The 13724-nt window shown below is 41.1% G+C and overlaps 1 protein-coding gene across 1 annotated transcript in view; it reads left to right on the top strand.

Moving 5' to 3' along the window:
• Positions 1-481: 481 nt before the first annotated feature.
• Positions 482-13724, top strand: part of prkx (protein kinase X-linked) — a 63174-nt gene continuing 49931 nt past the window's right edge. The window contains exon 1 of the mRNA XM_017699127.2: positions 482-1206. Coding sequence (XP_017554616.1) covers positions 1026-1206 — 181 coding nt within the window. The 5' untranslated portion in view covers positions 482-1025. The remainder of the gene's footprint in view (positions 1207-13724) is intronic.

Consider the following 13724-nt stretch of genomic DNA (forward strand, 5'->3'; position numbering starts at 1 on the left):
ATCTGTAATCTTTGATTACAGTAGAGTTACACATCAGTTACACACTCAACCGACAGTGGTTATTAAAAGAAAAAAGAGAATCTAAATGTTCAGTATAGACTCTGTTAAATTTCACAAATAAATCTAAATTGTATTTTTCTATAATAATTAGAGAAAGTGATTTTTGTTTTTATTTATCTATTTATTTTTGTATTATAAAGTGCTCTGCTTTTTGCACGTTGCTGTGAGGCTCAGGCTCCATTCCTCCAACCGGCATCCTTTCAGCAGCCTACATTTCCCAGGGTGTGGTCTGAGCGCTACGTCGTGTCTACATGTGCAGAGACCTCAGTGGGAAAACACTCTCGGGGCGGGTCCTCAGGCTATGCCCCGCCCTGTCCCTCACACGACTGGTTGCCTCGCCACATGTTCCACGCGCCATTGGTTAAAACGGTTGTCAATCTTTTTTTCAAGCGCTGCTCCGCTTCCTTACCGCTGAGCGAGCTGTTTTGAAGGGAGGAGGTTAGAAACCCGGTTCGGGTTTCGGTTTTTGGGGGAAGGAAAGGGGAAGTAAATAATTTAAATGTCTCGAATATCCGACAGGGACCGACAGGGACCGCCAGCTAACGAGCTAACGGGGAGAATTTCGACCGGGAATACAAAGCCGTCTTGAAGTTTTGAGCAGCTCCTGCCCACCAGTCCTGCCTTTGTTGACTGCCTGCTCAGCTCCCAGCCCTCTTGTCTTCAAAGTAGTGAGTAATGGACGTTTGGATTGACACGGGCTACTTGGGATTCACGTAGGAATCAAGACAAGCTCATTCGCCTCACTCGTTATCATGCTGTACCGGAGGGAGGGTTACACTCAGGTCCGCGTCAACAAAGGAGACGTTCATTTAAATTTACGCGAGACAGTCCAGCGTCCGTTGGATCAATAACGGCAGTAACGCTCTCTGTCGCCTTGTAGGAAAGGAAGCGTGAATCATTTCGTTTAAACAGGACACTTTCTGGTATTGAGGTCTCGGAGTTGTGGCCAAACTCACAGCTGGAAGATGGCAACAACAAAAGCCAAGGCTGGACTGAACAATGAAGGCAGTCCTTATCGAGAGACCAACGTTAGCAGGACAGAAGCCAGCAGTCCAGCGTTATCTGCTGGAGGAGCAGCGCCCTTATCAGTGGCCAACAACAGTAGGACTTATTCTCTGGATGATTTTGACACGGTGGCCACAGTTGGTAAGTTGCTTTTACTGGGTTTTACCTGCCCACACACCTGAAGTCATGCACCATAAGAACGCACAACTTTAGTACTTGCTCTAGCTCAAGCTTGCTTTGCTTTAAAGAGCCTGTGGCATGACTCAGGGCACTGTTCCATATCATTTTACACACTAGTATAGGGAGAAAATGTGACTGTATAGATAGACCATGTTAAAGGAGCTGTAACCTGAGCTTTCCAGGCTGGATGTTAAGGCCCAAAACATCCCTGGAGACTATCAGGTGCACCTGTGGCCTTCCACTAGCTGCCCCCCCCCCCCCCCAGCACTATTATATTTCACTCTGGTGGCTTCTTTGAAGGGGGGGGGGTGGTTGGGGGTTAAGTCCTATAAGTCTGGATTTCTAGATTGATTTTTAAATCAACCTTGTCACCGTTTTACTCCGTTTAAAAATGTCACCTACCATTTACATACATATTGTGTCAAAAGTCACAGGACACCATTTTATTTAATTCAGTTTTTAATTTTATTATCGACTTTTATTTCTGGGGTCATCTCAAGCAAATTGTGTATGCTGAGAAAATCCGCAACAAACACCACCTTCTGCACCGCATCGTGGAGGCTTGTGACAGCATTTCTCCAGAGATTCTCTTGTGGGTTCATGACTGGATTCTGCGCCTTCAGCTCTGTGTTCAGCACCAGGGACAGCACATTGAACACGTCAAATACCTGTGCATCACAGGTAGTGTTCCCTGTTGTTGTTGCAACTGTTTTGAACCACAAGAGATATTGCAATACGATTGTGGCAATCGACTTCTGGGACATTTCTGATCTTCTTTGATCTGCTACATGACCACCTTCCCATTGGAAAAACTTGCCCTTGACCCAAGATGGCGGCCATGTTCTGGACATAGCCTAAGAGATAGGCCCCCTCACCCATTACTTGGGGTATTCAGATCTGTCATTTTCCCTATAAAAAGGTGTCCTGTGATTTTGACTCACCCTGTATATATATATATATATATATATATATATATATATATATATATCACATCTTCTCAATCTGCAGTTCAAGCAACATCATTGGACAGCTCAACATGCTTGGAGGAGAACTCTAACTCTTTTCGTTAGCTAACAGCCACCCATGCTGGCTTCCATCTCGCTGAGGGATACGGATTGAAATAGGGAATTGCGATTGTCATACAGACTAAGGCCTGTTCACCTGGACAAAAAAATGCATGCTGTGTTTTGAAAGCAAGCACATGTATATTATTATGGTCTTTCACACCGAAACTGTGTGCATAATTTTTTAGACTGCTAGACATTGTTTGTTGTACAGATGCATTAAAAATGAAACTGACCAATCAGAGCTCCATCATCATGGTTGCAGCTCAAACAAATGTACATCAAGATGATAGCAAACCAAAAGATGAAGATTTTATACGACAAAATGCAGAGGTTAAAGAAAATATATTGCGACCAGAGCTAAAAGTCGGCAATGACAGCAAGTATCACAGTGACTGTAGGCTATGTGACCATTTTTTTAATCTACGTGTACCCTAGTCTGTTCATGCCCTTGAAAAACTGCAAACTGTTAGCTTCCCTCAATAGTGAACTCTGCTTTGTAATGAGAGGAGCAGCAAGCAAAATCTAAAACTCCCCTGTTGACTTATGAAAGTCGGTCGTTATGCAGTGGTTGAACGCCACGTGTTGTTGTGTTGTACTCAGTTTGTGCCTCATTTAGTTGCAGTGCTTAAAAGTAAAACGATGAATTCATTCATGACTTCCTACTTAAAAATCGATTTCTTGTTCGTCTTGTGTGTTCTTCTCTCAAATTCAGTTTATAACAAAGTTAATAACAGGTCCCACTTCCTTAAAAATCTCATCAGTTGGTGTACGTGGTGTGAATAAGCTTTTAGCTTTAGCCTTTCGTTTTTTTGTTTGTTAGTTAAGAGCGTTCTTCCACCACATGTAAAGTTAGGATTTCGGAAGTGTTTTTATGACGTCTTTACTATATATGATCAACATGCTCCATTTCAAGTGGGATTTTGCAGTTTTTTTTATATAATATAATGTATAATTTCCTGTTGGCCTAGTTTTCTAGTACGTAATTTACAGATGCCATTTTAACTGGTATTTTAAAATGATTTGGTCCCACAGTTTGATTCCCAAGTTGCTAACTTGTGAGTCTCTACTGTGGGTTTGTGTTAAATATGACATTTTTTCCTACTTTAGACTTCCGCACTGTAACTGCAGCTCCGACACCTTTTAATTAGTTTTATCAGGCAGCCTCTCTTTCACTATCGGAAGTGTTAGGAGAGGTGATTTTGGGTGCATGTGTGTGTTTGCATGCACATTTAAAAATTCCAGGCATGTTCTGGAACTTCTTCAGCTCGCATTGTTCAGCTGAAAGTAGGTCTCTACTTGCTTATGTGTAATTAATGTACTGATCCTTTAATTACTCGTTCACCATAACAACTCTCGCTTGTTCCCTGTTGTCACACTTGTTCCTTGAAGTCATTTGCATTAACAGAAGCTCCCAGAAGTGTTTATGTGGGAACAAACCAGCTTGTTGACCAACAAGAGGCTATGTAATATCTTTTGAAAAGAATCCGTAATGCACAAGCTGTAATTTCTGAGCCGATAACAATAACCAATAATTAACGTGTTATTCTAGTTGATACTGATACCAAGGTTTAACCATTTATTTCTTTGCAGTTCTCTTAGTTGCTTTTGGAACAAAAGCTTATATTTCCATTTCTGATTTTTTGCGTTTTTTAACAGCATTTAAAAATGTTATTAACTGTACATGTAATGGAAAAACAAGTTTTCTATACTTCTTTGAAATAAAAGAGTTGAATGCAGTATGTAAGTGTAGTTTCAAGTTTCAGAATATGCTGTTCAGTCCATATAGTCCATATAAACCAAGCTGCAAATTTTGAGTGTGATGTTTTTGTGATGTCTCGAAAACCAGTCAGTACATGTAAATATATCAGCCTATTTGGTCTACGGCAGTTTAGCTCCACACACTCACCTTGAAGTTATAAGCAGTGTTTTAGTCTGGGCTGCTTTTTGAATGGGGGACAATACAGGGGAGCCAGCCAGAACAAAGATCTTTCTTAAAAGTGCAATAAAAAAGACATGTTCAGTTAATAAAGAGAGGTTGGAAAAGGGACATGTTAAAATGAATTATGACTGGTACGTAAACCCAAATGTCAATGTAGAACTTGGAGAATAATAAATAAACCAATAGAAAAGTTCAAAAAATAAAACAAGGAATAATTGAGAATAAAAAAAAGTCTTGTTCCATTAATGTCCATTCAGAGCTAAGAAACATGCTGCTTTTTGGGAATCCATAGCATCAAGTGAAGTGCAAGACAGTTAAAATTGTAATTGATGATTTAGTTCAATCGGTCATGATACTTGTAGTAAACATTTACATTCATTTTCATAAATATTGTACTTCTTTAAAGAAATCATTTTAAAGGTACTCTTATCTAGAGGAATGTAGCATTAGGGCAAAATGCTGAGTAGGATTAGGAGTGTTGCTCAGGGGCTCTTATTAGTGTAATAGTATACACACACACACACACACATCAATGGGAGAATATATATATATATGGGAGAATTGGCTCTCTCTGCCTGTTGGAATGGATGGAATCTACCCCTGTTAGGTGCTTTTGCAATCTAACATGCTTGGAGGAGATTGCTAACTGCTAATTCTTTTTTGGCAGCTAACAGATGGCCATATTGGCTAGCCATCTAGAGAGAGCCTAGCCAGGTATTCTCAATTACGCATCGCCATGTCTGTGTCCTTATGATCGTGACAGAGCTTAGGCAGTTGCTTCAGCTGTGAGTCCTCTCATTAGTACTGAACACCAGTGATGTTACTGCTTGGAAGGAGAATATCCCCTGGTGTCCTGTGTGTTGAGTGGTAGTTTCAAGTCATTTGCACAACATGTCAGGACATTAATGCATTGAAATGCTTGTGGTGAGGCTCAAGTAATCACTATACAGAAAGTAAATAAGTAAAAGTAAAATATAAGAAACACATTGAAATATATTAAATATACACAAAATATAAAGAAAATATACACAAAATATAGAGACAATACAACATTTTAAAGTCACTAATGTGACTGTGTTATTGTTCTTTAAAGTGACTTAGTGTTAAGGTGTTATTGTCCATAGCAGGGGTATGAAATAATAATAATGCTGACAAAGTGACTGAGTGAAATGGTATTTGGGGACGGACCCATAGCTTTACAGCTTGTTCGGAAGCCTGACAGCCTGTGGATAGAAACTGTTAATTAACTGGGTTGTTCTAGCCTGTATGCTACGAAATCTCCTGACTGATGCCAGGATGGTGAACAGGCAGTGTGCTGGGTGACGCTGTCTGACCAGATCTTTTTGATCTTCCTAAGACAGCCGGGACTGGTAGATGTCCTGTAAGGATGGAAGTTGGTTGCCTATGATGGCTTCTGCCGTCCTTACCACTCCTTTTAGGGCCTTGCGGTCGTAGGCGGTGCAGATGCTGTACCAGACAGTAATGCAGCCCATGAGGAAGCTCTCTATGGTGCATCTGTAGAAGTTGGTGAGGATCTGAGGAGGCAGACCAAACTTCCTGAGCCTACACAGGAAGAAGAGACACTGATGGGCAGATCTCACAATAGTGTTGGTGTGGAGGGACCAGGTGAGGTCATCAGTGAGGTGTATGCTGAGGAACTTCACACTGCTGACTCTCTCCACTTCGGCTCCATTGATGAATAGGGGAAAGTGACCACCCCTCTGCAGCTTCCTGTAGTCCACGATCATCTCCTTTGTTTTGCTGATGTTGAGACAGAGATTACTGTCATGGCACCACTCTGATAGAGCACTGACCTCGTCTCTGTAGGCTGTTTCATCTCCATCAGTGATGAGGCCTAGGATGGTATTGTTATTATGTGTTTAGCCACACAATCATATGTATACAGGGAGCCCCTGTGTTCAGAGTCAGTGTGGAGGAGATGCTGTTCCCAACTTTCACCACCTGGGGTCTGCACGTCAGGCAGTTCAGTATCATTTGCAGAGATGAGAGTTCAGACCCAAGTCTGTGAGCTTAGTTTGGCAGGGATGATTGTGTTGAATGCTGAGCTGTAATCTATGAACAGCATTCTTACGTGTGTTCTTTCTGTTCAGGTGTGTGAGAGCAGTGTGTATTGTTAGTGCAATGGCATCGTCTGTGGATCTGTTGGAGCGGTATGCAAATTGGTGAGGGTCCATGGTGGCTTGAAGTGTTAAACAGATGTGAGCTTTGACCAGTGCTTCATAACTGTTGATGTCAGTGCAACAGGGCAGTAGTCATACAGGCGGGTGACAGACAATTTCTTGGGGATTGGAACAACTGTGGTTTCCTTAAAGCACTTGGGAATCACTGACAGTGTTAAGGAGAGGTTAAAGACGCCAATGAAAACCTCAGCCAGCTGGTTGGCACATGCTTTAAGTACAGGGCTGTGGGCGCCCTCGGGACCGGATGCCTTGTGTGGGTGAACTGCCCTGAAGGATCTCTCCACCTCAGACAGGAGAATGGCTAGAGCGCAGCTCTCCTCATCTACTGGGAGTTTCTCAGCAGGTGAGGTGTTACTTCCCTCAAAATAAGCGTAAAGAGCATGAAGTTCATCTGCAAGTGAGGAGGAAGAGCCCCTATCACAGATCACACCTTTGTAGTCATTGATGGTGCGCAGGCCACTCCACATACGTCTGAGATTAGAGCCAAGATAGTTGAATTCCATTCTGTCCCTGATATGAAGGTCATATCTGTCCTTCTTGTAGCTAGCTGGGTCACCAGAGTTGTAGGCAGCAGCCCGAGCTCTTAGTTTGGCTCGAACCTCAGTATTCATTCAGGGTTTCTGGTTGGGAAATGATCTGACATTGATTTTTGGTACAATGTCTTCACTGCATTTATTGATGTAGCTTGTGATGGAGTCAGTGTATTCACTGATGTCTGCGCCAGCCGCATCACAGAACATCTTCCAGACTGTGTATTCAAAGCAGTCCTGAAGTGTGAAGATGGCCTTTGATCAGCTTTGCCAAAGGCAGAGCAGGGGAGGGGTTTGTAACTGACCTTGGTCGTGGTGTAGCAGTGGTCAAGAGTCTTTAATGTGCTTTAATGTGCTTTAATTTAATGTGCTGGTAGTATTTGGGCAGAACCTTCTGCAAGTTTGCCCTGTTAAAATCCCCAACCACAATAAAAGCAGCCTCAGCGTGAACGTTCTCAAGTCCATTAATGGTCTCGTACAAAACTTCCAATGCACATGACTTATCTGCCTGAGGTGGGATGTAGACTGTAGTGAGAATGACTGAGCTAAAGTCCCTGGGCAAAAAAGGGTTGAACTTTGACTGTTATGAGTTCAGTGTCTGGAGAGCGGTGACTGGCAAGAACCGCTACATCTGTTCCCCATTGAGAGTTCACCATAACACATACCCTGCTGCCTCTGTCCAGAGTTCTGTCCTGGCGGTAGATGGTGAAGCTGGCCGGTGTGATGCTGTTGTTTGGTGTTGCCGTGGATAGCCGCGTCTCTGTGAGCGCTAAAACGCAGCAGCTCTCGATGTCATTCTGTAACCTGATCCTTGTGTTCAGCTCGTCTATTTTGTTCTCCAGCGATTGAACATTTGTGGGCAGAATACTTGGAAGCAGAGGGTTGAAGCACCTTTTCTTTCTCCTGCATAATATCCTGGCACGTCTGCCCGTCTTGTGCTTACTCCTGCTCCGCTGGTGCACGAGTGTTGGTAAGCAAAGAGGCAGAGAAGTCGCAAAGGGGCAGCTGCTCGCGTCCGACGTGTGTGTTACAGTCCGTCTTGAGCGATGGTACTGTTATCCACTGTGCTCAACACTAGCAAGTGCATGCGCAGTACATGTGTGATTATTAAGGGTGTAACAGTTTTGATAGAGTATTGAAAATATATTGAACATAAAAATATGTGTGGAATTACACCTCTAGATTATTGATTGTCATTACTGGCTGTAATTCCTATATCGGAGCAATAAACATTACGTTTTCGCATCGATGAGCCAATAATATATCAGCTGCTGATACATTGTGCAACTCTACTATCCTTACTCGATGTACTGGTCTGTTAATTCCATGCTAGTCTGGTGCCATTTTCCGCTTAACATGGCCAAGAATAGTTTATTATGACACTGTCACTATCACTGTTTTAGTGTGATGTGTATGGGCAGTCGGGACTGTAGCCAAACCAAAGCTATGGGAGCCAAATGTGTCGGCAAACTCACAAGGATATCTTGCTTACACTGCTTCAAAGAAAACCCAAACTTGAATAACTTTTAAAGACACAATGTCATAAATATTAGAAACCTTTTCTTTTTTTTTTTCTCCCTTTGGTCAATCCAGTGACTGTCTCACTCTGAAGGGATTACAAAACAGTCAGGTGCTTACAATCATGTGTTTCCCATCATACAGACACCACCTGTGCACAGAAGTCAGTCAAAATGAAACTGACAGAATCCTAAGAAGGATTCTTAGCAGCTTAAAATACAAAAGATATCAGGCACTCCGTGTCTACGCATGGGTGGATCGAGACTGATCACATGCTTGTTTCTTGGTGCCAGTTGCATTTAGCAGAAAGGCGTCCATCTTTGACGAAAACAACTTGTTGGTCAGCAGAAGCCTATGTAAGCTCTTGGAAAAGAATTCATGACAGAGTAAAGGCCACAGTCTAAGCTCAGTTTCTAACCCTACTGGCAGGAGTTGACAGAAACTCTGCTTGCCATAAAGCAAAAACACAGTGGTGGACACTGCAACGACAAAACACGGTGACAAACACAAGAGTCAACCTATATTTAGAGACGTAACTGTGCGTGTGCGTGTGTGTGAGGGCAGCAGTGGTAGCAGTATTGTTGTCTGCCTCTTCTGGAGTTGTTGTGGGAATTTGAAAGGACAGCTTCTCCTCAAAGGCCTGCGGGAAGAAACGGTTCATTTTAGGACACACGTCAACGCCGTATTCTCACATACTTCCACCATTACGAGTCTTGACATGCTGCTTTCGTTTTCCAGTGTGAGGGTGTTGGCTCAGTCAATATAACAGCTTAGTATTATGCTGATAATGAAATGCTCTATCACATGTTGTGTTAATCCATCCAGCTTTTGGTTTTACCTCTTCATTCAAGGAATATGTAAAGGCTGTCATTATTAGTCTATTAAACTAGATCAAACAAAAAAAACCTTCTTGAAGAATTTACTGTGCATGTGCGTGTGTGTGACAGTTGACAGTTGACAGTGTCATTGACAGTTTGCATGATTATAATGCATTCGGTTTTGAATGTGCTGTTACTGTTAATGGCTGGTTTACATTAGAAGCGGCATGGCTGCTGGAAAAGCAGAACGTTTCCCAAAAAATGTTTGTTTTTTTTAAAGAGTGGCACCTTGTGGAGCAGAAAAAAGACCCAACACACAATATGTGTGCACTCACATGTTAACAGAGGAGAAACCTCAGGGGCTTCTAGGACTTGGGAGATGACCTAATGATTTCTGGGACCTAAAAGGTGTATCTGTAATTTTTAGTTCTTTTTATTCAATACAGTCATTCTTATATTTAACCTCTGCAAGTATTATAGTACTACTATTGTTTCATTGTTATGTTCTGGATGAAAACAAAACATTTCTTCAGAGGCCAAGCAGAAAATTGGCCTGTCAAAAGGTGACCTCCATAGTATCTAAATAAGTATAGCGAAGCAAACTCTGCTATTGGTTAGGACTCGATTAACTATCCTCATAATTACGAAGTAACAGAGGAATCTTAACCTCACATTTTGATTTCTACAATACTGGACCGATTTCATGAGGAAAAAAGTCACTGTAGGCCTTCAGAAAGTCGTAGATACGCTAGTGAGAGTGAATTTCAGTGGCAGCCTAATCAGTGGGTTGATGAAACTGCTTAAAGGTAAAACATGCTGATATGTCTGTCAAGGCTTCGTGTAAAAGATGGAAGGTCTTTTAGGAGCTTTATATTGCTATGTTTAAACTAGAACAGCCCCCAATTAGCTTAATGCTAGCAGAAGTTTGCTTTATTATAGAGGTGGATTTTTTTTTGGAGTTAATATCCACACCTGTGGACATTAAAGGACTTTGTTAGCTTTTAAAAATAGACCTCACTGCAGCAGGTTGTGGATCATTTTTGTTTTACCTTTTTTTTTAGAAACATGCTTTCTAGTTTATCATGAGTTAAGTCCATTGTTATAGCTTAGTCTTTTTTATAAACTCTGACTATAATTACTATTGACAGGGAAAGCCCTACAATATATAAAATGCAAGTTATTATATAGGCCTGTCATGTCATTCAGTGTCTTTTAAACTAAATCTCCCATCCGTCCACAAGTTAATGAATGCTGGTAGGGGATTATGTTTTGTAGAACATTTTATTTATTTATTTATTTTTAAGTGTAACTTGCACCACTCGGGAAAAAGACCTCTACTTTAACCGCGGCAGAATGGGAAGCATATAGCATTAGGACTAGCATAAAAAATCCAATTTGCTGAGCCTTTGGTCGGATGCGAGGGATTTACAGCCTGTGACGAATCAGTTAAGCCACCGTCGGAGTGCTCTTATTACGGAATTGACATTAAAATGATTAGGAAACGGCTCATTCTCGTGAATCAGCAATATCTATGGCTCCCTGGTGTTTGGGCTGGACATGAATTATGGGAAAGGGTAGGTGCCGAGTCAGGATGGAGGAGAAGCGCCATTCACACTTTCTGATTTAGAGTGTGGGAAAACTGCAGTTATCATGTGAAGAAGTCATGAAAGACCCGTTTCATTGCTTAGTTAGATGTTTCTCAAATATTGCTACCTACCAGACTGCAGTGTGGCACTTGGAACATCACACATTAGTCGAGCAGTATCTGTTTAGCATCTGAAGATTACTTCTTTAGTTTTGCATGGAAACTATCAGGCTATTGAAGATAACGAGTAAGGGAAGACTGGAATCCAGTTAGCATCGTGCCAAAAGCGTGTTTAAGTCATTACTTTATGGTGTAATGCAGTAAATAGTCCTGTAGTAAACAATAGTAGCAGCCATCGTGAAGCCTGGGTTTTGCCAGTACTTTGGTCCAATTTTGTAAAAACAGTATGTCATATGTATCCGTTTGAGAGAGGTTTGTGCTGGATTAAGACTGCAGTGCTAATGAGCCCTGCTCGCATTTCCCGTTGGCCACTTCCCTCAGGTTCTCAGTTAATCATGTTTCCAGTTTTAGTATAGCACATATCACAGTCAGCGGGGCTGTAGAGTACGGCAGAAAAGCCTGCATTTGCATTTGAAACATTTTATTTGTGAAGATAAACGTGGCTGGCTCTCAATGACTCTTTACTGTGCTGGCACATAATGAACTGAGGACAAAAGATCTTGTGTAGTAGAGTCCTCATGCCCACGTAATGTGACATTTGTTTGCTCTAGCTTTAACTCAACTGAAAAAAGCAGCCTCCCTCTCTCAAGCATTCCTCCTCCTCATCAGACATGCAAAACTACCAGTTTAGCCCCCAGTTTCTAAAAATATCTTGGTGTCTTTTAATTACCAGAATATTTCTGAATAATAAAATGTTTTTCAATGTACGTCTTTCATATGGAGCTCTAAGGAACTCTGTTACTTCTGCCCTCAGTGCCGCATTTCCAAAGAAAATCTGCCATCATCAATTCCCAACCAAGTGCACATTCAGAATGAGTTCAGAGAATATGAAGAGCAGAAGATCCTAGTTTTAAAGTAAATGATGGTATATTAATGTAACTCTGTCACTGTTCAAATCTGACCTTGACTATGTGACTCGACCTTGTTCTGTTAAACTGAACAAATTCAGTGTGTTCACTGATACTTCGTTTAAGGACTTGATATTTGTATAATTTTCCATTTCCTGTAATACTAATTGCTGTGCAGGCCCAAGCCATGCATTACTTTAAATGTCCATCTGGGTTATTGTCGCATACATGGCAATTTCTGGGAATATGAAGAAGTGATCAATTAAATTCTCTCTTTAGATAAACAAATCATTATGCCTGGTTGAATTGATTGATTAAACCTGAATTATTTAATTGATTTTTAGTAATATTTTCCACTTTGTGACCAAATTCTTTCATTCTTATATTACTGCAACACAGAAAAGTTTAAAGAAATCTCTCTCTATATATATATATATATATATATTGCAAAATACATTGTGTTGCAATTTTATCTCAACACAATTGCCGCAAGCCATTGATGTTTTTCTTTTTACTTGTCCCACATAAGATTTTGTTGCTTTGGTTCCTATCCGATCCTTACAGTTTAAAGATTCAACAGTTTAAAGTAATTTAAACTCAAAAAGTGATAAATGCTGCTCATGACAAACGCAGATGGACTGTAGTCTGTAACTGTAGAACCATAAAGTGCACCTATATCGTACGGGGGGTGATAAAGTGCACAATGAGTGCAGAAAAAAAGGAGGTGGTGTAAATGTTATGATTGGTGTATGTGGATTCATTCATAAAAAACTGACCGCAGCATAGGGCTGTCCTGAGCAGTATGAATATTCAGGTATCCATTCGTAATATTGGTATTTGGTTATCATTTATTATGTGGAAGCTTTGTAGCTTTTCATAGTTTCCACTGGCCGTTTAAGCTAAAATAGCACAGATACGAAATCATGGGAGCACTTTATCTTATCAGACAGTAATGAAAATGCTCAGTGCTTTACGAGGCTGGTTTGATAAATCATTTCAAATATGTAGGTATAGTGATACTTATCTGAGCATCATTCCTGCCCTGAGTTCTGACAGTGCTGAAGCAGGGGAACACTGGCACAGTTCCCATCGTGGGAGCGGTCAGGCAGTCTCAAGTTAACTTTAGGTACTCTAGCAAGCATCTCCTCAGGCTGTGGGCTGAGAGCTGCATGACTGAGTTAAACGGCTGTGAATGTGCTCAACTCGGCTGCATGACGCCTTCAGTGCTACTTTCCATTAAAAAAAGGCGAACTAACCAGAAAAAACAAAACAAAAAACTTTGAATTGAAACTTTAAAAACGACTCTTCAGCCCAAAAAAAGTCACTGAAGAAAGATTAGAGGGCAGCAATCGCAGAATCTCTTAAAACGAACGCACAGTTTGAAAGCAACTGGACTTCATCCTGTCTAGAAACACACTGTTGCCGCTCACTGGATATATTCTTGAAATGCTGTAACACACATGCTTAAATGGAAGATTAATCACACAATATAAACATTATTCTTTGTAAGGCTCATTTGAGTCAGTATTTGAGTACTCATTCGGAAAGAGCAAGCCAGTAAAATGCTGTTTGGCCGTACTGCAGATTTATTTATTTATTTATTTTTTTGGATTAAACAAGAAACATAGTTACCTGCTTTCAGATGTCAACATGGCAACCCATAAATTGTGAAAGGGGCCTGATAATAGAGTGTTGGCTTCCATCATCTGCTAGCTACATTAGCCTTGTAGCTCTAGTAGATTTATAAAAATGTACAAAAGTACATGTCGTAGTTAATACAGCAGCAGCACCCT

Source organism: Pygocentrus nattereri, chromosome 12 (assembly GCF_015220715.1).
Source record: "Pygocentrus nattereri isolate fPygNat1 chromosome 12, fPygNat1.pri, whole genome shotgun sequence".
Taxonomy (NCBI): domain Eukaryota; kingdom Metazoa; phylum Chordata; class Actinopteri; order Characiformes; family Serrasalmidae; genus Pygocentrus; species Pygocentrus nattereri.